This window comes from Notothenia rossii (assembly GCF_949606895.1).
Source record: "Notothenia rossii genome assembly, chromosome: 4".
Classification (NCBI taxonomy): domain Eukaryota; kingdom Metazoa; phylum Chordata; class Actinopteri; order Perciformes; family Nototheniidae; genus Notothenia; species Notothenia rossii.
This window is the reverse complement of record NC_136902.1, coordinates 69918177-69944292: the sequence shown is the minus strand read 5'-3', so window position 1 is coordinate 69944292 and position 26116 is coordinate 69918177. Positions and strand designations below refer to the sequence as shown.

General features: G+C 39.0%; 1 protein-coding gene across 2 annotated transcripts in view; it reads left to right on the top strand.

The window, feature by feature from the left end:
- The window catches only part of gbe1b (glucan (1,4-alpha-), branching enzyme 1b), a 79401-nt gene that overhangs the window by 15898 nt on the left and 37387 nt on the right, over positions 1–26116 (top strand). For both annotated transcript variants that reach the window (XR_013807678.1, XM_079678301.1), the window contains exons 4-10: positions 967–1092; positions 2315–2450; positions 4996–5086; positions 9341–9550; positions 18847–18962; positions 19999–20126; positions 20410–20508. Coding sequence is in view for 1 of the 2 variants with exons in the window: in XM_079678301.1 (XP_079534427.1) it covers positions 967–1092; positions 2315–2450; positions 4996–5086; positions 9341–9550; positions 18847–18962; positions 19999–20126; positions 20410–20508 (906 nt within the window). In the remaining variant the exon portion in view is untranslated. The remainder of the gene's footprint in view (positions 1–966; positions 1093–2314; positions 2451–4995; positions 5087–9340; positions 9551–18846; positions 18963–19998; positions 20127–20409; positions 20509–26116) is intronic.

The following is a 26116-nucleotide window of genomic DNA, read 5'->3' as shown; positions in this document are numbered from 1 at the left end:
ATTGGAGCAGTCATTACTTTACAATGGTATGGCCAGAATTAGTTGTGTTCTAATGCCAGTTTCTGCAGGGGACCTAACAGGGCGAACACATACTGTGGGTAACACTGCAGGATCGATTTATAGCCGGGTATTTCCAACTCTCATGCTGGCTTTCTCCTTTCTTATTTGACTGATGGAAGGAAAGTAACTTTTCAGTTGGATGTACAAACTATTCTTATTTGAACCCCTTCCAATCCTAAATTGCAGACATAATAGATGAGAGGCAAAGGATAATGATTTAGATTTTCAAATGGCTTCCTGGCTCCCCAACTGTGTTAAAACCAACGGGAAAAAAAGAAAACAATCCATAATTACCATTGAATCCAGATTCGCCACAACAACTGTTTTGGTCAATACTGTAGCCTTTTGTCCTCTACACCATATTAAGTCTTCGGTGCTCTATGGGAGCATAATAGGTTTGAGTTTTGCATTGGAGAGCAGGGAGCAGCTTCCTGGAAGACGGGTGGTTTTCATGTTGGCACTTTTGAAAGATGTTTGGTTTATTGGTTGAGCGATCTGCACCATCTTTTCTGTTTAATGGATGGGGAGGAGCAGCACAGTTTTATGATGTAAGCATTTCATGGCTGGAAGATGTAAATAAATGCTGACTTTAAAATCGCAAATGTCCAGGGACTGAAACACACAGGAGACCCAGAAGACATCGCAGCGTCTGTTGATTTGTGGCTAGGCCTCTTAAAGTAGTTTGCAATGATGATACATTTTTTGCATTATTGCAATCATATTTTTTCAGTTGAATGCTATTTGTATTTAGTCCTCCATCCTTTATGATGTTTATTGCGGACCCTATCCTTTCTGCTTATTAGACAAAGTGTGTGTGACCTTCCTCTTATGTAAAGTGTCCCCTCTCTCTGTCATTGTTTAAGTGCCCTTGCCATAACATAAAACTCATTTGTCTACTTTTCCCAGGTGGTGGTTCACACGGAGGAAGGTGAACGTCTGTACCGCATCTCGCCCTGGGCTAAATATGTGACCAGAGATGAGAAATCTGTCATCTACGACTGGGTTCACTGGGATCCACCTAATCCCTACACTGTGAGTTTTGATTTGAATGTTTTTTATGTTTTTCGTTTTTAATTTCTGTTCATATTTCAATTTTTTTTTATTCTGAAAAGAACAAACACAAAAATACAAACCCCTGGGGGAAATTCTGAATTTGAAAAACACCAGTGCTGTGCAATCAATCTTAGAGCGATTGGTTTATTTTTCATGTTTTTGTTAGTAGGAGCATTCTGAGCTGCCAGCATTGAAAACAATTTGAGCAGATTTTTTGGGGGGTGAAAACATTGAGGCTTCATTTAAAAAACCTCATCAAAACTTTTTTGGTTTGATGGTAAACCTGTTAAATCAATTAATTTCTTACAGTGTGGAACAAACACTTTAAACATTAAAAATCAGCATTATATGTCATATAATGTTGTTGCCTTTTCTTAAAGGAATACTTCCTCCTAAAATGACCATTTGTTTATTATTTACTAACCCTTTGATACCCTGAATTCTTAAAGAAAACGTGTATCCGAATGCCTGTATATGCAAAAGATTTTAGCATACATGTGTTGAAAATATTGACCATAATACTGAATAAATCACAATTGGATCATGCTAAAAGGGTTGATTTGATACTAATGTGCTACTGTTAAACGCGGACCCTATTCACTTCCATTTATCAAGACTCCTCCGCTTAACATTCTCCGGATAAGTGCATGAAAAGCGTTTTCTTCCAGTTTTCTAGGTAACAAAGAGTGAGTAATTGATAGACAAAAGGTTATTTGTGGTTAAAGTATTACTTTAATGGGGCTGCTTGATGCTGAGAGGGTCTAAATGTGACTCAATGCTACTAGATGCCCTCATCGCAAGTGTCGACAAGCAAAATAATAAGAGGCTATTTACTTTCTTTATCGCTTGTTATTTGGCACCATTTTAATTAGAGAAGCCCTCTTACTGGGTGTTTATTCCCTTTTATTTACAAGTGGCTCAATCATGTACTTCAAATAGCCTGTTCACAAGGTCTGGTGGGTAGCCATCAGGACATTTGGTCTATGTATAAAACAAATCATTTTCCTATTGTGTAACAGAGACAGGCTGAATCATAGACATTTGAACATGTGCACAACCATTTCCAGCCACTGTGGTGGGATGAGACCCTGAAAACCCACACTGTGTCTTTGACCTTTTTGCTCATGATTACTCATAAAATGGACTGTATTTCAAGGTACTTTTAGGAAAATGGCTGTCATGATTTTGAATCCCTCTCCAGCAAATCCACCCTCGGCCAAAGAAGCCCAAGGGCCTGAGAATCTATGAGGCTCACGTGGGCATCGCTTCACCCGAGGGAAAGGTTGCCACGTACACCAACTTCACAACCAACGTGCTGCCTCATATAAGAGACGCCGGTAAGACATAAGACCACCTGAAATTACTGTCTTCCCTTTGACTTCCCTATTATTTAGTTGGCTACTCAAGTCCTTTAAAAACTGCAAGAATATCATCCTGATCTGATCCCCTTCATATAAGTGTCAGCCAGAGCTTTTTCTTTTTACTCGACTTGAGAACATTTGATACCTTCTCAAGTTAAGTACGAAGAGTAAGTGAACCATAAAGGTGATGTTTGTGTATTCCTCCGTACACATTAAATGAGAGCCAGCAATGTAGTTTGAGAGACATTTTTTGTATAACTACCAGTGTCCTGTTCCATCTTTGTCAACACTGGTCCTTAGCTGTTTCTCCTGCACAGTAGTTGTATTTTCTGTGGTCGAGCTGTCACAGAGCAAGTCAACATCCTTTTTACTCGCATGACCTGAAGGGCTCACTGATAATCGGACAATGTTTTTATCAAGAACCAAACCAAAGTTATTATTTATAATCTGTCTACTTTCCATCTTCCAAGAGAAGAGAGCATCATTTAGACTTGTACTTACTGTAGGGCTGGAAAATGTGACTACAAAAAGATGATGACAAGTGTTCACAATTGTTTATTTTTTCAATCAATTTGCCGGTTAATATATATATATATATATTTTCTTTATCTGCTTTAGTTCAGTATAGCCTTCAGAGATGTTGGCTGTCTGTACTTGACTTTGAGCCTATTTGTTTGGTGTAACATCTGTTAAATATGTCAATGACGGACAGTTACAGTTTATCTCAGTTTAATGTCGAATTCTGTTTTTTTATGTATTGAATTTTGCCATTTGACTCAGTTGAATTTTATCAGATGAAAAAAAACTATCATGAGGTGATTGTGAACATAAACTCAACTAAATAAACATTTTCCTACATATTTCTTCAAGATAATATTCATCTCATCTTTGTTCAATTATAATATATAGAGAACGTGCATTAATAATTATGCTTGAATTGGAAACACATTGTGAAAAAGTTTTATGAGTGCTGATTATACTTCAAATGTTAACATAATTGTGAGCTTGTCTTGCTATTCATTTTTCTAAACTGTTTTGAAGACAGAATGTTTAAGATTTGACTGAACAAAAATACCTTGCTACATTTTCAATGATAGGCTCCATATTGCATCCTGCAGATTAAAATAGTTAACTCTAAATCAATACATGTCCTTAAACTTGACTTGGAGTAAAACAATTGATGTGTGATATATTTTCTTAATACCTACTCAACTTCCTTAAAGCTCAAGATTTAAATGTGAATTCAGCCTTAAGGAAAATATCCCTGTTTTGGTTTGCAATCCTGCTCTTATGAGATATGGGATTATTTAGCGTTTAAAGCAGCCTGCTGTACACACATTATTAAAAAGTAAAGATAGCAAACCAGGAGCAATCTGATAAACGCTGTTTCCTTGGCAGTGTCATCCTGTTTTGTGGGAAAGAGAACTGCCAGAGTAAATTCTGTCGAAAAATCCACCTGCAGCAGCTGAGCGAATCTGCACAATAGGATTCTCCAGGAGGCTAAACTCCACTGTCTCTCGTGACGGCTGCCTCTGCCTGCCTTTTCATTTCCTCCACTGTGGAGTATATACGCTCTGTATATATAAATATAAAAAACTTCAGCTCACCCCAGTGCTTTGTCACTCCATTTCAGAAGCCAGTGTTTCTTTCTCTCAGTCTCTCCAGCCTGAAAAGAAGATGCAATATATAAATAAATAAATGTGCTCCACACAACAGTGAAGAACCGCAGGGCCTCCCTATGGAGTGCTCAGTGAGAGTTTAAAAAGCTGTTGTTCTCTTATTCATAGAAGCCGTTTTGGTGGGTTGTTTGAAATGTTGTACATGACCTCCTGACTCTGATAGCTGGTGTTTCCCTGTAGCTGCTGCTTGTCTTTAGGATACTAGAGCTTGTGTCAAAAAAGGACACCTGCAGCTCACTTATACAGTATGACTGACACTGGTCAAATAGTATTGAGTCCTACCCTTACCACATGCTGGTTGTATCATATTAATGAGACAAATCACATCGGAACCGATTTTTTTCATAAACATATTGCTCTTATTTTCTTAGCTTTTGTGTCTAACCAACAGCGTACTTGATGTACTAATGACCTGATTTTGATGAAACTTGTGGGAAGAAACAAACGTTTGCAGGGAATCTGAATCAAAGGGGCGGAAACATGCAATATTTTCCTGTTGTGAGTACTGCCTTTGTTGGGGTGGGCCCATCTACTTCTAAGAAAAATCTTAAGTAAAGAGAAGATGATGAGAATAACACTCCCTCCAGTTAATAAGGAAATAAGGTTATCCAAATAGAAAGGATACAATGCTTTAAATAACAAACAAAAAACACCAAGATGTCTACATTGCATCATGCTGCCACACATTATGAACACATCTTTTATGATCACTTAGTTGGTTAGCCATGGGTAATATCTGAATGTTTCAATAGGTTAGACAAAGTCAGGTCACAATATTCTAGTAGGGAAGTCTTAGAAAAATAAGAATATTTTTTAAATGTCCCTCCTCACTCTGTTTGCAGGTTACAACTGTATTCAGATGATGGCTATCATGGAGCACGCCTACTATGCAAGCTTTGGCTATCAGATCACAAGTTTCTTTGCTGCTTCCAGGTAACTGTGTGTACAATTCTGTATGATTAATATATTTTGTTCACTCTTGATTGCAAAGTTGTTATGTACAAATAAAATGTGTAAAGCTTTCTTTCAGCGTGAGCCATTCAAGTCATATAGTTTTCAACACTTGTGGTGAAGTCCGCCATTCCTTCACCAAAATCGAGAGATTCAGAAGAAACAATGTATTAGCCAGTGTGCATTTTTAATGATATGAAAGGCAACATTCCATCAGGAGTTTAGTGCTACTGTGCTGGGAGACATCGTTTCTGGTCTTCTTTATTGAAACAACCTAACGAGATGATTCCATTCATCCTAACCAGGGGCTGTATTCACAAAGGATCTTAGGGCTAAAAGTAGCTCCTAACTGGCGAATTTAGGAGAAACTCCTAAACATAATGGGCGTGTCAGTCTTACATTTAGGACTCCTAATTGTATTCACTAAGAGCAATTCACAAAGTATTTTAGGCCTAAAAGTAGCACCTAAGTTTAGGAGAGCTTAAAAGTCCTCGAAAGGACTCCTAACTCAGTAAGACCTATTCACAAAGAATCTGAAAATGGCTGCGAGACGAAATGTTTTGGAGACAATGGAAGACTGTGAATTGATCAAGAGATATAGGCTAAATCGTGAGGGTATCAAACTTGTTGTGGAATTAGTGCGGGATGCAATAACATCCCCGACTAACAGGAATAACCCGATTAGTCCGGAAATAAAATGTTTGGCAACACTACGATATTTAGCAACAGGGAAAATGCAACTTTGCAATGCCGACGATTTAGGAATATCGCAACCATCAGTCAGCCGTGCCATAAACCAAACCATCAACGCGCTCTCTAGACCACATATCATCCAACAGTTTATCAGGTTTCCTTTGGACAATCAACAGGATCAAAGCCAACTTCATGGCAATTGCAGGTATGCCCGGTGTGGTCGGTGCTATTGACTGGACGCACATAAAAATAATTGCGCCATCAAAAGATGAGGACGTGTTCGTCAATAGAAAGAAAGTACATTCCATCATGATAGGGGGGACTTGAACGGCGGTATGGGCTGTTATTGAAAGTGTTTAAGTGCTGGAAATATGCTCATTGGATAATAGTTTGCAGGGTGCTTTTAATTGCCTCCTTGATTTAATGCAATTTACGTATTTTTATTGTTTGCTCTCTCTCTTTAACGTGCATATACAACGTCATTATCGTGGTCTGCACAAACTTGTCATCACGCGTGTATTCTGCTATTCTGCGTGTACTATCCATAACTATTTGATAGGAATACATTTCTAGCCTAGGCTATTTCCTTGTTTTTCGGTGATTTAGTGGGCTCGTTTGTGGGATGTTGCGGATGAGTTTCACCGAGACCGCCTGTTCTGAACAACCAATCACCGTACTGACCGCTTCTAAACTCATGCACAAGAATCGACGTAATCCATAGCAACGGTGCGTCACTCCTAGTTCACTCTTAGTGATTTATCCTTAGTATGAGTAGGTCTCAGCGGCTTTGTGAATAACTTTTAAGAAAAAACTCCTACGTAAAATGTTTTAGCGCGAGTTAGGAGCACTCCTAGCGGTAAGATAAAATGCTTTGTGAATACGGCCCCAGGACTATAATTATACAGGACATCTGTTACCTGCAGTAAATGCCCTTTAATAGAAATGGTTCCAGAGAAATGGGTGTGTTATTGTGAGGTTTAAAAACTGAGCGAGCAACTTCCAACTTTATAGAAAATAGTCACCTCAAATCAAGGTTAGGAAGTCTGACACCAGCAATAATCTCTCTGTAAATACATTTGCTGTTAATCCAGAGAGTGGAAGGAGTAGATAAAGGTGGACTAGTCTGAGTATTTATCTTCTCTCAGAGATTGCTCCTACCTTGCTTAGAGTTGAGCCTAAACCCAGAGTGTAATGTATATAGTGTAATTTCACCCATGATCGATCTCTCAGTGTCATTTAAAACCCGAGCAGCCAAATACCGGGAAGCGGGGTAATACTGTCGCTGTGTCCTGTTTTGGAAGAAGGCTGATATAATGATAGTCGGAATGACAAACCTACTTTTTTTTGGACAATACGAGCAGTGTACACAAAGATATGGAGGTTAGTATATGGAGGTGAATGTACATACTCTTACTCTGTGGAGTGTATTGTGAGTTCAATAGTGTGTTTCTTATGACACTGTAAATAGTATTTAAATGCTTTAGAAATGATATCAAATATTCGAAATCCATAAAATGCTTACTGTTGTTATAATTAAATGTAATCCTATTCCCAGTTGGGCAATTAGCAGATGCACGTAGAGCCGTGCAATGCCATATAAGAACACTCTTTAAAAAGCAAGAATAATCTGTCCACATTATAAAAGCACTATGTAAACTGAATCAAAAAGTTGAATTGATAATTATTACAACATAAGATCTACACATTTTGAAAATGATGATGAAAAAATGGATAACTAAAAAAATGATTTAAAAGGAAGATCATATTTGCAGAATAATATTCAGTTTGAATATAGACATCTGGGGCCGTATTCAAGAAGCATTTTATTTTACTGCTAGGAGTGCTCCTAACTCGCGCTAAAACATTTTACGTAGGAGTCTTTTCTTAAAAGTTATTCACAAAGCCGCTTAGACCTACTCATACTAAGGATAAATCACTAAGAGTGACGCGCCGTTGCTATGGATTACGTCGATTCTCGTGCATGAGTTTAGAAGCGGTCAGTACGGTAATTGGTTGTTCAGAGCAGGCGGTCTCGGTGAAACTCATCCGCAACATCCCACAAACGAGCCCACTAAATCACAGAAAAACAAGGAAATAGCCTAGGCTAGAAATGTATTCCTATCAAATAGTTATGGACAGTGGAGTTAGCAGAATACACACAAGTTGGTGCAGACCACGATAATGACGTTGTATATGCACGTTAAAGAGAGAGAGCAAACAATAAAAATACGTAAATTGCATTAAATCAAGGAGGCAATTAAAAGCACCCTGCAAACTATTATCCAATGAGCATATTTCCAGCACTTAAACACTTTCAATAACAGCCCATACCGCCGTTCAAGTCCCCCTATCATGATGAATGAAAACAATCTGCATGTTGATGGAATGTACTTTCTTTCTATTGACGAACACGTCCTCATCTTTTGATGGCGCAATTATTTTTATGTGCATCCCGTCAATAGCACCGACCACACCGGGCATACCTGCAATTGGCATGAAGTTGGCTTTGATCCTGTGTAGTTGTTGATTGTCCAAAGGAAACCGGATAAACGGTTGGATGATATGTGGTCTAGAGAGCGCGTTGATGGTTTGGTTTATGGCACGGCTGACTGATGGTTGCGATATTCCTAAATCGTCGGCATTGCAAAGTTGCATTTTCCCTGTTGCTAAATATCGTAGTGTTGCCAAACATTTTATTTCCGGACTAATCGGGTTATTCCTGTTAGTCGGGGATGTTATTGCATCCCGCACTAATTCCACAACAAGTTTGATACCCTCACGATTTAGCCTATATCTCTTGATCAATTCACAGTCTTCCATTGTCTCCAAAACATTTCGTCTCGCAGCCATTTTCAGATTCTTTGTGAATAGGTCTTACTGAGTTAGGAGTCCTCTCGAGGACTTTTAAGCTCCCCTATACTTAGGTGCTACTTTTAGGCCTAAAATACTTTGTGAATTGCTCTTAGTGAATAAACTTAGGATTCCTAAATTTAAGACTGACACGCCCATTATGTTTAGGAGTTTCTCCTAAATTCGCCAGTTAGGAGCTACTTTTAGCCCTAAGATTCTTTGTGAATACGGCCCCTGAGCATTTGAATCCACATTTAGGGAAAATATGCATATTAATGACAATTTGTAAATCAAGTGGGTGCCCTTGCATTTTATCCAATAGTGTTGGCCTGTTGTCACTGTGATGCAAATGTAATGAAAAATAAACTCAAAGCCAAGGACATATGTGTCATCACCTTGCACAAGTGACAAACCAGGTTTATTTTAGGAGACAGGTGAGGTATTTTGGTCTAGTATTTTGGTTAGGCTAGCTAGACCAAATACAGTTCAAGTATTTTGGTTAGGCTTTAGAAATAGATTGAGTGGTTAAGTGTTGTCAGGAAGTTGGTCGTCCATTCGTCCTCTAAGGGTAACTCTGACATGAGGATTCTGATATAGGGTCAAGATAAGGATTAGAGGTATGTTTGAGGTTAAGGCCAAGAAATGGAGAGGGTTTAAGGACTAATACAAATCTGTGTATGTGTGTATCTGTAGTCGCTACGGCACCCCGGAGGAGCTGAAGCAGATGATAGATGTGGCCCACTCGATGGGCATTGTTGTGCTGCTGGATGTCGTTCACAGCCACGCCTCACAGAACACGGAGGACGGCCTGAACCGCTTTGACGGCTCCGACTCGTGTTTCTTCCACTCTCCACCCAGGGGGGAGCACAAGCTGTGGGACAGCCGCCTCTTCAACTACTCAAGGTACCCATCGTCTGATTCAACAGTTTACTGTGACATCATCTTTAGGTTTGTTTTGTACAGTATGTATGGATTTGGTTTGAATGCACAAGATGGTTCAGTGCTTAAAGGTCACCTATTGTGCAAAATCCACTTTTTCATGTCTTTTATACATAAACATGTGTCCCCTCTGTGTAAAGAGTTTCTGAAAGTTTCAGGAAAAAATATTTGCACACTTTTTGTCCTGATCCATTTATATAAAAACCTGTCTGAAAATCAGCTGATCAGATTCTGGCCACTTTATGATGTAATAACGATTTTTTTGGCTTGTGTAACCATTAGCCAATAACCAACCAAGGTAACACCTCCCCACCTTATCACCTGAATCTTCACCTAGAGCACCATTTTGTTCTTTTAAATGCAGAGGGGCGTGGAGAGTGGCTCCTTATTTTCATCTAAAGTAACAGACAGAGAATCAGCACATTTGAAACGAGGCTGAAACAGAAGGGTTTATGGGATGCTGCAATGCATGATCTGTTTGGTATTTCAGCCAAACACTTCAGAGACATGTTTGTATGTATCTGAGACCTATAATATATTGAAGAAAAACAGTATTATAGGGGACCTTTAAAAGGTTGAACTTTAAAATAAACTTATATGAGATATGTTGGTCAAAATGTAATAAGACATTTATTCATGTATGCTTCACATTAAGATGTATAATCAACACCAACTGTTTTAGCATTAGGTATCTGCATCAAAACATGTTGTGCATGGATAGGTTTGGTGATTTGAATCAAAGCATACTGTATGGTTTAAACTTGCATGAAGTCTATTTATGGCATTAGTATTGCAAACCGCAATTTAAGTTGAGCAATAACAACTCATCATGAAGTATTTTCTAGAAGTTTCTTATTACATAAGCTCTTTTGTAATACAGAAAGTTGTGCTATGTAAAAAAAAATCACATTCTAATATCTTCCTGCTTCACAGTAGCAGTTCTAACGTACCTGCTGTTTATTTTGTGTTAGTCACTGTACACCTGCATTACACCAGCACGGCGGGACTTCTTTCCTTTTGTATTTTACTTGATGCTACTCTAATTTTATTGCAATTAAATCCGACATTCAGTTTTTTTCAGAGCCTTTTAGTGGGGTCCAGAATATAAAAGCCAGGAAACTGCCACTGATCACAGCAATTTCAACTCCACATTATACTGTGGGGATTAAAAGCTGCATTTAAATGTTACATATGATACTAAACTCATGAAAGAGACTTAAAAAGAACCGTTGCTGCATCAGATATGTTTACCTTTGAAAACAAGGCTGATGAATGAGCCCTAATATTTAGGGGCTTCACAATTTATAATAAAAATGTATTAGCAGCATATGAAGGGATTGATAAATGAGTCCAAATAGGAGATGACATACCACTCTTTATATTCACTCAGACTATCTGATAAAGCGTGATGTGTTCAAGGTCAAAAGCGAGACATGATCTAAAAATGACAGATTACATCGCTCACCAAAATGGCCATGCAGTCAGATTCGCTGTTAATCTGATATTCCTAAGGCGTAGAATGGGTTATTAATAGTGAATGTAAGTTTCCTCAAATGGTCTTGATTTTACCTTTTACACATTGGGCCAGACAGGTGTTGAATTTTAATGCATTATGAGTAATGGTTTGATGTTTCAGTGTTGGCAGTCTTTGGCAAAGCTCATATTTTCAGCTAATTAGAAAACTGTGAGGGAAAACTTGAAAGGCCTTAAGTCTGCAGGCTCTGCTGGTGCTTAGTGTACACCAAAAATATTGATTGGTGTTGTTGTAGGCCCTGTTAATTAAGCGTCTCTTCTCTTGCCTCTGTACCCAGAATATGATCCCAGAGCACATTAAAGAGGAACAGCCACTGTTGAGTGTATCAAATGCCTCTTTTCAAGCTCGCTTTTAATAAGCGTGTGTCGTGGTGCAGCAGTTTCTAATACATTATACAATGTTTAGTGTCAGGCAAGGGGGCTATAATAAGAGAACAAGGTTCTTCTTTCATTACTTATTGAACTCTCCTCATATCCGAAGCACTCATTAGATACGAAGCAGACATGTGCCGCGACTGGGAGGCATATGAAGAGTCATTTGTAAAAGCCCAAAGGGGCGCTGCAATGTCACAGCCGGTTCATTTGTCTTCTCTGCCTCTCACCGCTTGTTTGGTCGTGTCAAGATTTTTTGCTACCCCCTCTGGAAGGAAATGAACCTCAGAGGCTAGCCCTGATCCTAGTGTGAAACACAGGCTGCTTTTAATCAAGCAGCAGCGCTATCAGCCATCACAGTCCGACCATGATGTTCTTATTAGGTTGACAGAAGCTTACTGATACTGGCTATCGAGGCGAAGATGCTGCCTCTTCTGCTCCACTTTCACTTCTGCATCTTTATCAAGAAGAGCCTTTTTTCTTGTTTAGTTTGTATGTGTTTGTCTTCAACTTTGCCTCATAAAACATTCAGCTTACTCTGTAGAGAATGCTGTTTAGATAGAGGCCTGCTATCCAATTGGTACCTTGAGTTGCCTGAGTGAAATGTGTCTGCATTTTAGGACACATGCTGCAGGCGTTTAGCCTTGCTGCCATTTTGGTTGGTGTTTGTCAGGAGGTTCTAGGCATAAGGAGCATTTGTGTCTGCTAACTAAATAGTTTATGGATGAATCATTTGGTATAATAGAGGAATAGGTAATACATTATTTGTTTGGAGCATTTCAGCTGAAAAATGTCCTTGAAACATAATAGGGTATTTTACTTGTAAATCAATTGGCCATTGGATAAATACTTTTTTATTTCCGTAATGAGGATGTGCACAAAACAAACAGATGGTTTTTTGCACTATTTGTTAGCACCTTTTTCCTTCATAAACCTTTTCAAAGATGTCGATGTCACCTTGAGACGGTGACCGAGTGAATGGAGCCAGTGGTTGATTTAGCATCTTCGGGGTTGGCAGCCAGAGGAGCCTTTCTGCAGCTCAGGGCCTTCAGATGTGTGGGTTCTAAAAAGCTTGATGTGGGCTTGTTCTGTAATCCCCCCACCTCTCTCAGGATCATTTGCATCAATTTTTCATCAATCTTTGTGTGAATTCTTAAGATATGAAAAATAGGCCCAGGGCCAGGCTTTAAAAAAAAAAAAACTCTTCTTAATTCTTCTCCGTTTTCTCATGCTGACACATCAGCTCTGAATTTGAGGAGCAAGGAGCAATAATTCCCTCTTTTACAAGATTATTCTATGCGTGTCTTTTTATTATGTTCAAATATGTGTTAATGATGTGGGGATGGGGCATTATAGATAGTGAATATTTCTGTGAGTCTGTGCTGCCTTTGATTTTCAATGAATGAGGACAAAAGATAGTTTATAGACACTCACTGAATGAGATTAGCACTGCTTAGATTGAAAGTATGTTATACTGTATGAGGGCTCAAATAAAGCAGAATCAAATTATTTATGTTCTCTCATGTATGATATTGTGCTAAATCCGTTGATCATAGTACATGTTTGTGTCTATGTAACCCTACTCTCACTCCTATAAAAAGGATCTTATCCCGGGGTATACATTTCATTATGAAAAGCTAGTCATGTATAATATTGTAGTCTTTATTTTACAGTACAATAACACTTATCTTAAATAGAACAAATTATGGAGCAGATATTTCTTCATTGGCATGACTTTTAACGGTGTGAGAACTATTTCTTTTTGTATTCTTAGATTTTGGGCCTACAGTGTGCCAGATAAACAGTCTTTAGATAGATAGATATAAATATTAAAACTGAACCAGTGAAGTCATTTAGGAAAGCAAAGAATCTTCAAAATGATAAATGTCAGGATTTCATTTTAAAGAAAATTGATCGCTTCGTCCCTTTGGACCTTCCATACTTGGGCCAACTTTGGACTGTAGTTGTGGCCAGGCTGCTGTCTCATCGGTCAATAAACTCACATTTGAAATGTCAACTCAGTCCAAATTCAGTCATTTGAGTATTTAGTACCCATGAGTTATTCCCCTGCCCCATCAAGTCACACAGCAAGGAGAAAATCTGTTTTTCCCCTCTGGTGAGCTCCAGCTAATGAGCTCAGCTTAGCTGGAGGTGTGCATGGTGGCTGCTTGGAGCTCCCTATGGTGCTTCCACTAGGTGCTGGATGGAGCCAGTGGATAGGAACATATAGCAGCTTTGCACCTTCATGCCCCTCACCCCTTTAAAACTATGTGACAAATGGCAAAAAAGTACCATGCAGTAATATGTGCAAAAACCTTTCTGCAGTCAGCGTTTGAGATGAAATGAACTACCTCTTGAAAATACATTTTATATTTTCAATAAAGACATGTTTAAGTGCTAACTGCAATTTTAATCAGAAGGCAATGACCTTAAATAAGTAGATTTATTTTCAGTGGAGAGAGATGTTGAATCAATCATTTTCTCATTTATTTTGCATCATACTGAGAAATTATTTTTTACATGGTTTTCAAGCTTTGCGAAATCTGGCTAGTGAATGTTTTATTTCCAAATAATGAAGCTAGAAAGCAAGCAGACTTCAATTGGCCTCAAATCCCATACTAGTCACTAATACTGAAATGTCATCTGCTGTGGCTCTTCTATTTCACCAACCCTGGGGGCTGTTACTCCCTCAGCTGAGCCTGTAAGGCTGCACCCGCCCACATGACCAGAAGGTTTTGATCCATCTCTTTTTGTAATTAAGCAAATTGTTGGCATATTGCAACTTGAGATGGTGTCGTTAGTCAGCCATAGGGTGACCAGATGAGAATGAGTGAAATTTGGGACCGGGGAGTTGCATGGTGGTTCTGGTCATGTGGCCATAGTGGGCGTAGTAAACATAATAATCCCTTACTGCCCAACAGCCATAAAATATGTGTTCTATACATACTAATGCTTCTATGTGGGCAACACTAGAATCATGTTTCATAACAATCACTATTTATTGTTTTATTTGGCTATAGCTGATCAAATCTCAGCTTTAGTCAAGTTTTTTGGGGAATATACGGAGGGATTGTTGTACCCCTTGCTCAGGTACAGCAAAGGCACAATACACAAAAAATACAGATATACAGAATACAAAAGTTGAATGGGCAGGTAAAGCCAATAAATCAAATAAATAATTAAAGAAAGCACATACATGTATAAACCGCAAGTGATTCCCAATGCCATTATTCTGCTTTTATAAATGTATTGCACAGGGGATAAAATACCTTATCCTTAATACCCTTAAGGGTAAGGGTTTGGTCACCCTTACCATCCAGCTAACTAAATGTCCAGTTATAATTTTGGATACATACCGATTATTATATAAAAAAGTGGTCATTCCTTTTCAAAAGAGATGTTTTTTTGAGAACATCCACCTTGAAAGATATCCTCCAAAACTAAAATATAGCCCTCCAGGGAAAACTCAGTGGGGGCAGAATTGGCCTGCCACACTGCAATTGAATTCTGAAGGCAGCAAGTACAAGGTGATACTAATTACAGGTTGCTAAACAAACAGTTTCACAGGCAGCAGAATATCCCTGGATGCCGAGCGAAAGCAACTAGATGCCAGGCAGCCTTAAGAATGCCAGACAAATGGCAGATATCTGACACAAAGCACTGCAACACAGGGACAGTCTGTCAGGAAGCTAGATGAGAGTTTACCCTGCCAGGCAGCCAGCATCACCAGACTGCCTACAGCACTGCTTATGTGATACAGCCGTATAAAGCTGTTTTTCTTATACATATTTGTATTTTCAGACAGAAGTTGCTGATAGGATGAAGGAACCTTGTTTTACCAGACTAAGGCCGATTTAAAGGAAGGATATGTGACACCTAACACAATTTAAAATGTCTATCTTTATTCACAAAAGTAATAGAAAAGACATTATACAACATCAGCAAGTCATATCTTTCAAGGACCTGCGGTGCAGCATATGTGTATTTAATGTACCCACCACAAGCTGGATGAATTATTCCATGACTGAATAAATAAATAATTCAAACCTCAACCAAGAATTGTAAATTCATTTCAGGTGTCGCTCCTGTCAATTTCTCTGTCCTGGATGCATTAATGGCTTCAGGGATTGGAGAAAAGTTTGTAATGCCTTAAAGGAGGCACCTTATTTGTCCTTTTTGGTTCAACAAATGCACACCATCCATCTGGCTGTCGAGCATCGTTGTTTGAGCATCACATTTCTTGTGGAATGACCTGTCAGCTTCTTTAAATTATTTGGTCTTATCTGCAGTTACCTGTGATGTTGTGAAAACAGGGACTAAAATCTTTTTCTCTGCCATCATGACAAATGCCTTGACCCCTTATGCAAAATTGAATTGTGGAAAGGCAGAATGCTTCCATATCTGCTCTGCTGCAACAGAACACATATACCACAATATGGGTCACAGTCATGTTCAGCTGGAGGCGGAAATGAGCTCTGATAAGGAGCAACTAAGCATGAAGGTGAGTTGAACAAATCGTGTTATTTGTATTGACTTGTCAGGGGCTTTTGTAGCAGTGTGTACTTGCAGTAAAAAAACAACGACACATATGATAGATTACCTTATTTGACTCTACAAGCAGCAATATTAGAGCTTTACTCTATTAGAGCTCCCTAACCAGGTTGCACTGTCATTGCTGTACTTTAGCATGAGGACAGTGTAAGATACAATTAGATTTTGTATCAACACCACAGGCCGAATGATAACTTAATTGAGCTGCATAGATAAGCAGCGTATTGCATCGAGTATAAAGATCTAACTTTCCCACTGTAATTGGACTTGATGATGAATGGCATTGTGGGTCCTAATGTGGCAGTATGGTTTCATCCTGGGCCTCTGGCTCTCACTGGCTATTATCTCCATCCCATGAGGATACATTGTGTCTGAGCCTTTGTTGGCTCTGCGCAGTGGAGTGGAGGACCTAATCTATTTATCACAGGGTCTGCGTGACCACCCAGCCAGGCTGCTATATCGGATCATAGCAGGCTCCCTTGTGCTCTTCCTCAAGGGAAGGAGGAAGCGCCAATGTAACATGCAGCTTCACACCTGTCAAACAGTGCTGAGGTTGGTCATCCCTGAGGAATGGAGCACAGGAGGCGAAGCATTCATATGTATTTTTGTGTCACGGCTTACTCGGCCAAAAATACATGGGATTTTGCCATACAGAATGTAATCTTTAGCATTTAGTGTCGGAGCATTCAGAGGGTGGAATCAATTATCCGATTGAAAGAGGAGGTGTTATTGAGAGCGAGGATTGTGTAGTGTTTGGATGGATTTTTGTACTTTGAGATGTTATTGAAGCGTTGTTGAAGCATGAATCTGGGACTCCTCGCTGCTTCACCGACTTTCTGACATGATGAAATTGCATCATTGAAGCAAAACATGTTGGATTGCCCCTCAGTGTGGTGTCACAACTGAACAAAATAAACCTAAATAACATTCTGTGTCTAACTTTTGTAATTTAGGGTCTGAATGAGGTTTGTAAATTGCTACAATTACATTCAAAAAGCAAGAAAAAATCATTCATTTTCAATTTACATTTAAAATTATGCAAATCCTTCAAATTCAGCCTTTTCTCAACAGCATCATTTGTGGACCCCTCCATTATATCTAGGCATGGAGAGTACATAGTACAAATAGCTTTCACAATTTCCTATAAGGCAATGTTTTGATGTTTTGTATTATTTTTTTATATTTTTTCGAATCACATCAAAATAAATTGTGAGAAATAACTTAAGTGTCCAAGTCCTGTATTGCTTTAACTGATCCTTTATTTTTTTCATAGAAATGCCATGGATAGCATCTTCTCACAAAAATAGAAAATGTATTTCGATACATCCAGGTACACCAGACACACATCATTACAGCCATGGTTAGAGCTGAGTGTACGGAGAGCACAGTTTAATCAGTGTCATGCATGTGTCATTGGCCTGAAACCACTGTGCCTCGCTGCTGCTTTCCAGCACGACGTCCATGTGTACAATGTTTAATTTTGTGCTCATTACGCACACTGCAGAGAGACAACCAAATCTTAATTTTTAATGGTGTTTCCATGGCAACCCGCCACTAAAGCGGGAAGAGTTGAGGTGTGTAGTGTACTTTGCCTTGAGTGGCTGCTCACATCCCGATGACTCTCCCATTGCTCAAAAACGGGGGCCAGGGCCATTTATGGAATCCACCTCCTCCAGTCTCCTCCAGCGCTGCTCAGCCAACAGGCGCAGAGAACATTGTCATGATTTTTAGAACACCATGGGCCATAGAAACCCCAGATGAAATTACACTTCATATTAAGGTAGATTGTTCTGGTTTGTTGGAGCATTTGCGCTCTCTCATAGGACAGAGGAGCTCGTCATACGTTGAAGATGGTTGCCAAACGGCAGAGTAGTACAAATACTTCGTTACTGTACTTAAGCACATTTTTCTGGTACCAGTACTTTACTCCACTACTTATTTTTCTGACAACTTTTTACTTTTACTTCTTACATTTTTAACACAAATACCTCAATCATTTACAACAGGTTTGTTACTTTAGTTTTAATCTGTGTGGCGTGATCATTATTATTTAGAGTCACTGCGTGCGTTTTAACACGATCCGTGTATCCTTCATTTCCTGGTCTTCTCTAAATAAGAGGGAACAATGAAAACGTTGTCATGTTGCCGTTGTTCAGCATGGAAACATTCATTAGCTAACAATGACATTATTTTTCTATTAATATAAAGGGAGGTCAGGTACTCTTTAAAACAGTTGGTAGTTATGGGTACTTTTTATTTAAGTACATAGTTCCTTACGTTTACTTGAGTAAAGACGTTTAGTCAGTACTTCTACTTTTACCAGCGTATTTTTTTTAAAGGAGTATCTGTACTTCTACTTGAATAAAGGATGTGTGTACTTTTGCCATCTCTGCCAAAGGGAATGTAAGCATGGTGTTCACCCAACTGTAGCATGAAATCCTATCAATTCAAATACCTCAGGATGCGCCGGGTTATACTAAATGCTTGCCCAGTGGTCATGCGAGTGGTCTGATGGAAATCGGGAAACTTGAAAAATAAACCACTGATTTACTAATCCTGACAACGGGATACGTGACAGACGGCGCCCTCTCTATGGTGTAGTTAATGAAAACACCGTCTCCTGTCACTGACACTCCATCTCCAACATAATGGAGCTTTGGATATCAATATGGGAATGTCCTGTAGCGGTGAAAATTAATTTCTGGTGTGTAAAGTGCATGATGAGATGTGTGAATAATTCACAGCTTCTTGTTGATCTGACCTTGAGTGTTTGTGTGTGTGTGTCTGTTTGTGTGTTTTGCTAGCTGGGAAGTGCTGCGGTTCCTTCTGTCAAACCTACGATGGTGGATGGATGAGTACGGCTTTGACGGCTTCAGATTTGATGGTGTTACTTCTATGCTGTACCATCACCATGGCATGGGTAAGTTTGGTTTGTTTGCATCTTGTACTTCAGGACTGAAGTGTGTGTGTAAAGCATGTCATCATCCTCTCTTTTGAAACATGCAGTGTTGTATGTACCAGAGACTTAAGAATAAGGAGTTTTGTTGAGAGGTTTGACAGTTCCCAGACATCATGCCTGAAAGTCTTGCTTCAATAAAAAAATAAAAGGTCACAAAAGTCTAACTCTTGCCCCATGAATTAACCACAGTTAGAAACATTTTCCAAGTTATATTTTATATATAAATGCAGTTGAGTAAAAAAAAAAAGAAATAAACTAGGCAGAACAGCCACTAGAGCCTTGTTGACAAAACATGTTCCTAAAAAGTATTTTCGAATAGGGTTGATTTTCTGACTGAAGTGTGCCATTTCTTCTGCTACAATGCTGTCTGATTGACAGATTTCAAGCAATTATTCATTGAGGAAAGCCAATCAAATGAAGCGATGATTTCATGTTTTTAAAAGGATGAACAGTTGTTGGCATATCAATGTCCCAGCAAAAGGATGAATCAATCAAGACAACTTGTTAATGTTAACATGGATTCAAGTATGCATAATACATGTTCAACTTTGATTATGAATTTGTTTGCAAGGAAATGCATTAAGCATGTATGTCAGGACTTCTTGATGCACCTAATGCTTTGTGGTGATTGCATACATTTTGAATTCTTGTTCTGGGAGCAACAGATATAAAAAGGGACAAAAACACCAGAAATAATACTCAAGGTTTTATGTTAATGTGTGTATCATAACTCTTTTAATATCCTACAAGTACTTGTATTATTTACAAGTACTGATATTTGTTTACAACCTCTAAAGTGGCATCTTACTGTGCAGCACTTGAGAGGAGAGTGAATCAACGCATAGTTTCTAAACTGAAAGAGCATTACTTTTATGATTTATTGTTGAGGACTTTTTAGAAAGAAAGTAAAACAGTATCAACACTTCTAAAAAACCTTCATTCTTTTTTTTTAAAGTGGAAAACATGAGTGCTGAATTTGTGGGTGTTTACTCCTCAGGCGCAGGCTTCTCAGGGGACTATAGCGAGTACTTTGGCCTACAGGTGGATGAAGACTCTTTGGTCTACCTGATGCTTGCCAATCACATACTTCATACCCTGTATCCCGACTGCATCACTGTTGCAGAGGTAAAAACACACCTTCAGCATCCACTTACTGCCCAAAGCTACTCTTAATTAAGAGCACTTATTAGTTAGGCATAGATTACTTACTTATTCTTAGGTGTAATTAAGAAGTAGAGCAAAATAAAATGGGATGTCACTCTTTTTTTGGCCTGTGATGTAGGATTTGTTGCCCTCTAATGTGTGAGTTTTAGAGTGGTGTTGGTGTGATCTTGGCAGACTTATGGGGGAAAAAAACGTGTGCACATAAAGGGAGGATATGAAATGAAATAGTGTGACTTCTCTGCAGGATGTGTCAGGAATGCCTGCTCTCTGCAGGGGAGTGGAGGAGGGAGGACTTGGCTTTGATTACCGACTGGCTATGGCCATTCCTGACAAGTGGATTCAGGTAACATGATTTACTTCTTATTCATGCTCCAAGTTTATTTAATATCTAAAAAAAATGTTTCATAAATACAGACATACCGTCAAACTTTTGGGCTCCATATAACTTTTGTGAATACCGTCACGCTGGTTAGATTCTCCTCAATTCATTCAGTTTATTTTACGCAGCAAAGTAACTGGTTCAGATTAATGACATAGTAAACAAGAAGAAAAAAGTGGCTTCTCCCTAGCTTTCTGAAGGGGTCTTTTAAGTTCAAATATGTATCCATTCTTCAAGTATTTTTATTCCTTAAGTCCGTAAAGCGCCACCGATGAAAGGAATCAAAACATTTTATACCGCAGGGAAGAAACTGGAGGCTGTAAACGGGGATGAAAGACAAAGTCAATGACAGGGCATGTTAGGAGGCATTAAACACTCTTGTGCTATATTACAGCTGAGCCAGTTGCTAAGCTTCTGAGCCTTTTAAGAAGCTATCAAGAGCATAACATCTCAAGGAATATAGTGACAGGAGCAGGTTGCCCTGTGTTTGTACGCTGTTGTGCTTTGTTGTAACTTATACAGCGGAGATGCCTGAATACACATAGAAACTCAATGTAACATATACTGTAGTTAAAATAGGAGCTCACTGTAAGTGCTTCTATGCTCAGAAAGGTTCTTCTTTACACCTGCACAATACAGTCATTGACAAGAAACTACAACAACCTGCACAATGGACTAAATTGCATAATAATCTGAATTGATTATTGAATGGTAAAATCATGGACTATCTTTGTGAAGCTTAAAATATTCATTTTGATTTTACTCTTTGCCAAATAAATATTCAATTATGTTAACTTGTAGTGGGTGATGTTATTGCATTAGCTTGCATTATATTTTATATTATATTATACTACTTTATTTAGCGTTCACTACATTTAAACATTGATAGTACTGGGCATAGATTGCTTGCTGTACTGAAATGAATTCCTTTGGTTCAATAATAAAGATACTATACTATAACATATTAGATTCAATAATTTTCTTATTATATATAAAGCTATTATATATGTTACATTACATACACTTTTATCCAAAGGGACTTCCATACTCAATACTGTGGGCAATCCCCACAGGAGCAATTTGGGGTGAAGTGTCTTGCCCAGGGACACAAAGACATGCTGACTACAGTGGGGTTTGAACCTGTGCCTCCCTGATCCAAACGCCAACGCAGTAGTCCACTGCGCCACACGCCTATGTTACAATATTTGTGGACTGCCTTGTTAAACTCTGATGTTCTATAATATAAAACTTTCATTTTCTTGAACCTGCCTCAACTCCTCAATGGGCTTCACATTACATTATATTTAAGTAATAAGTTAAAAAAAAAAGTATGTTAAAAACGCATATAAAAATATAATATTTAGAGTAGAATAATAAATAAAAAAAGGTTTTATATAATGCCAGTCCAAACTGATTCATACTGACTACAAGGACTATGAAAAAAGTGGTGATATATATCTATATCTTTTGGAGCTAACAAAATTCAATTTCAAAGAAACGTGTAAAAATACCTTTAGTTCTACAGTCATAATGCCACATTCACAGTTAATCATATCACAGATTCAGACAGGCCACATTTATATCCTTGACATCTTTAGCTATTAAATAGCTCTTTCTTGTTTTAAATCAAACTGATGAAGGTCTTTGTGCTTTTTCTAAAGCAGTGCTAATTTATTTTTCTTGTTTTCCCTTCTTAATCCTACCTGCTGTGCATGCAACGGGAAGGTCATTATGTATCCCTTCAGACAGAGTTATGAATAAATGATGGAAGAGACACAACTGTTATTAAAAATAAAAGCAGTAAAAGAAAGACAAGCCTCGCATGTTAACTTAAAGGTCATCTAGTCACTCTTCCAAGATGAAATTAATGTTGTATTTTGTTTTGTGTAGGATTTGAATAGGCTGACATTCACCTTTTACATTTCACTTTGATTCACATTTCCGTCTGTAATGTCTGTCCTTGGGGTGGCTTTACATAATAGAGTTTGAATTCAATGCTCTGTTAATTGTTCCCAACCAGTTAGACAATCAGAACAGCTGAGGATCAGGGACACTCTCCACAACAAACCTCCCTGAACGTTTATCAGACTCCACTCATTCACGAGTAGAGAGGATCATTTGAGCTATAATGACATTCAAGAATAAAGGGTCAACTTTTCCACTCATACAGCAGGCACAGTAAGCTGTGGAGTCGTTTGGAAAATGTTATTTTAAATTGAAACAACATGAATTTGACATGAATATATTATATGGAATGGCAATTGAGAATGACAGTTTATAGTCCTGAAATCCAGACATTCATTTAGTGGCTTCAACTTATCAATGTTTATAGTGTTATTTGTGAAGGGGCTATTATACCGAACATTATGTGCTAATTTTATGGGGCTTTACAGTCTGAGTTTTGTTAGTTTGATCTACGAAGATACGTCATAGCAGTGTATAAAGCTGAAATGGACAAGCTTTTACAAGAATATAATGTGAAGTCTGCTTTTTATTGCTTTTATTCTTTTGCTCTCTTAAATTACCTTATCGTTGTTTTTTATTTGCTTCAATTTAGTTGTGTTTGTCCTATACTATAGCAGTAGAGTCATAACTGTTTGACATATTAATAACATGGTCTTTTACCTTGAGTTTAACTTATATTGTATGCTATGTACTTAGGACAAACCGGTTTGGAAGAGTGAAGTATTGTAGGTAAATGCTGTTTTGGGCTGACCAGTTTTATTAACTGTCAATTTTTCTCTGTTTGTTCAAGGTTAACATCAGTTATGGTGTACACAGCATACGGTAGCGCTCTTTACTCTGCTCTATTTCAGATCAAATGTAAACAAGGGGTATATACGTACATACATTATAAAATATCTAAATACCTGAGAGATTTTTAGAACATTTACATGGCGGTCCCAGTATCATGCAGTATTAATGACAATAGTACAAATACATTTATTTTTTAACAGCAGGAAAAACTTGAATATTTAATATCAGTGATGCGTTAATATCCACCGCTGCTTCAGACTAGATGGGAAATTCTGGGCGCCAAATGTTCTCCGTCCTTCAACAACAACAGTTGAAGCACCCTTTAGCTCGCTCTTCAGCCCAAACTGCCACTGTGAAAGTATTTAATGGCCCACAATGGGAAAACATTGTTGATAACTGCGCAGCCACCAGATATGAAAGTCCATACTTGTGTGATGCTGATTTCGAGGAGTAGCACAGACATAAGTGCATTCATACTGAGCCATTCAGAGATAAATAAAGAATATAACATGTATTTCCTTATCTGAAACTTGCTGTAATGTCTAATGTCCTGCCGACCTTGTTTTGGAGCAATGTTTGACTCTATTGGAGAACTCCATGGATTTGATGTGCTCTGGATCGGTTCAACTCCTAATGTATTTTTTTGATTCCCTTGGTGTTTCCTCAAAGCCTGTATTAGTAAAAATGTCACACATTCATCGCCAAACACTGTGGTTTTATAAAATAAGCAAGTAATACTTCAGAGAGCACATTTGTAGCAAAGCAGGCAAGCAGCAGGTTATCTCTGGAGATGTGTCTGTCTGGACTGGCTGCAAAGGTGTGTGTGTGTGTGTGTGTGTGTGTGTGTGTGTGTGTGTGTGTGTGTGTGTGTGTGTGTGTGTGTGTGTGTGTGTGTGTGTGTGTGTGTGTGTGTGTGTGTGTGTGTGTGTGTGTGTGTGTGTGTGTGTGTGTGTGTGTGTGTGTGTGTGTGTGTGTGTGTGTGTGTGTGTGTGTGTGTGTGTGTGGTGTAGGTAGAGTAGAGGACTTTTCTTTTTACTCTTTCTAGAAGGCCTAAATAGGTTATGTTCTCTACGATTTACATAACGCTGGGCAATTTTTTACACTAGCCCATATTAAAAGTTATATTTACTGATTATTTTTGTGAGAAAGCAGAGTGTGTGACCTCGGCGCCGCGTGCATCCTCTTGCACTACAGTTTCCTGTGTTTCTCGATGGGGGATGTCTATGCATCGTTAATCAAGTCTGTCTCTCACAGCGGTGGTTTTCACTCGGCAGCCAGGATGAAGGGAGGAGAGGAGAGGGGCAGAGGAAGGGAGAGGTGGAGAGGGAGGCATAGTCCCAGACTTGACCTTCCTCTGTGTTGCCTGCGAAAGCTGAGAGACGCAGCCTCCTCCACCATATCCAGAGGTTTCACAGGATTATCCTCGGGACGTCTCTGGAGAGGTTGCTGCTTTTACTTTTTCAAACAATATTGCCTGCTATGCAATATTCGTTTAGATACTTCCCGTCGTCCCATGTTTTATTTTTCAATTACATTTGTGGACTCCCTACGGAAACATGGCGTCACATAAACTGTAAGGCTGGAGGGACGGCGAGCTAGAGGTTGAAAAATGCCTGTATTTCCGTGCAGGGGAGCATTCATATGAATATGCCTTGGCGTAGTCAGTGAAGTGCACTCAGAACTAGCCTTGCCTCTTCTCTCAGAGTGTCAATTAGGGAGGGATTTGAATGGGCTGAAGTGGAGCCTCCAGTGAGAGGTCTGTTGCAGAAAAGGAGACATGGAGCCAGAAGGGAAAGGCTTCCAAGAAGACAGACATACAGGCAGGAAGAAACAGAAGGAAATAGAAAGAGCAACATGGATGTTTGCTTATTTATAGATCCACATGTGCGCACCGATGAATCTCTCCCATTTCCTCAAGCAGGGCCTCACGCTGTGTTTGGTCCCCAGCATGACTGATTGATATGACTCATTTTTTGGCTGCAGAAGGCTGTTAGGAACAACAGGCTCTGAGAAATTAAGATATCCTAATGAGGACCAGATAAGGCGTAGAGCCCACGTTTGGATGATTCGATCGGATTATGACCATAACATTCTGTCACTCCTAATGGATAATGTTACAAAAGCCCTCTAATTTAACAAGCACCCTTCCCTCCAGCTACAATAGATTGAGATGTAATTGAAACAATTAGAGTAGGAGGAAGTAGAGGGCTCGCTGGTGGCGGCAAGGAAAGGAGAAGGCGATGCAGAGAGTTCTCCGGTATCTCTCCGCTTCTCTCTTCAACTTGAGTGACCTCCGAGTCAATTGTCCCGATTTGTGTTTCTGTTCCTCCATTTATTTTTAATTGAATGAGAATATCAGTCTGCACAGCTCTCTCCTTATTAGTTGTAGGGGGGGGGGAATCAATTTCTGGTCCGCACACTTGCTCTGTCCATCATACTGGAAACACTTTCAATTAACATGATTTAATAAAATGCAGGCTGCGGGCAGGCAATGATGGACTCCAGCTTGTTTATGTCAACAACTCGGCGGCTTCATCGGCAGCCTTTGAGGCTCGCCCACTCTTTTTGACCCCCCTCGGCCAAAGTCACCCTCCCCTTGACTCCTGTAAAGGCAGCATTTCAGTTTTATTTTTATTAGCTAATTGCACTCTGAAACCTCCCGTGTATGCTCTTAACTCGAACTGCGGGATTTAGACTCTTTACAGGAAAATTGCGAGGTGAGCTAAGGAGTGACTTTTAGCCTCCGGCGGAGACATCTGCATGGCCAGGGTTTTCATTCATTTCAAAAGAAGCCTTTGAAAATATAAATATAGGG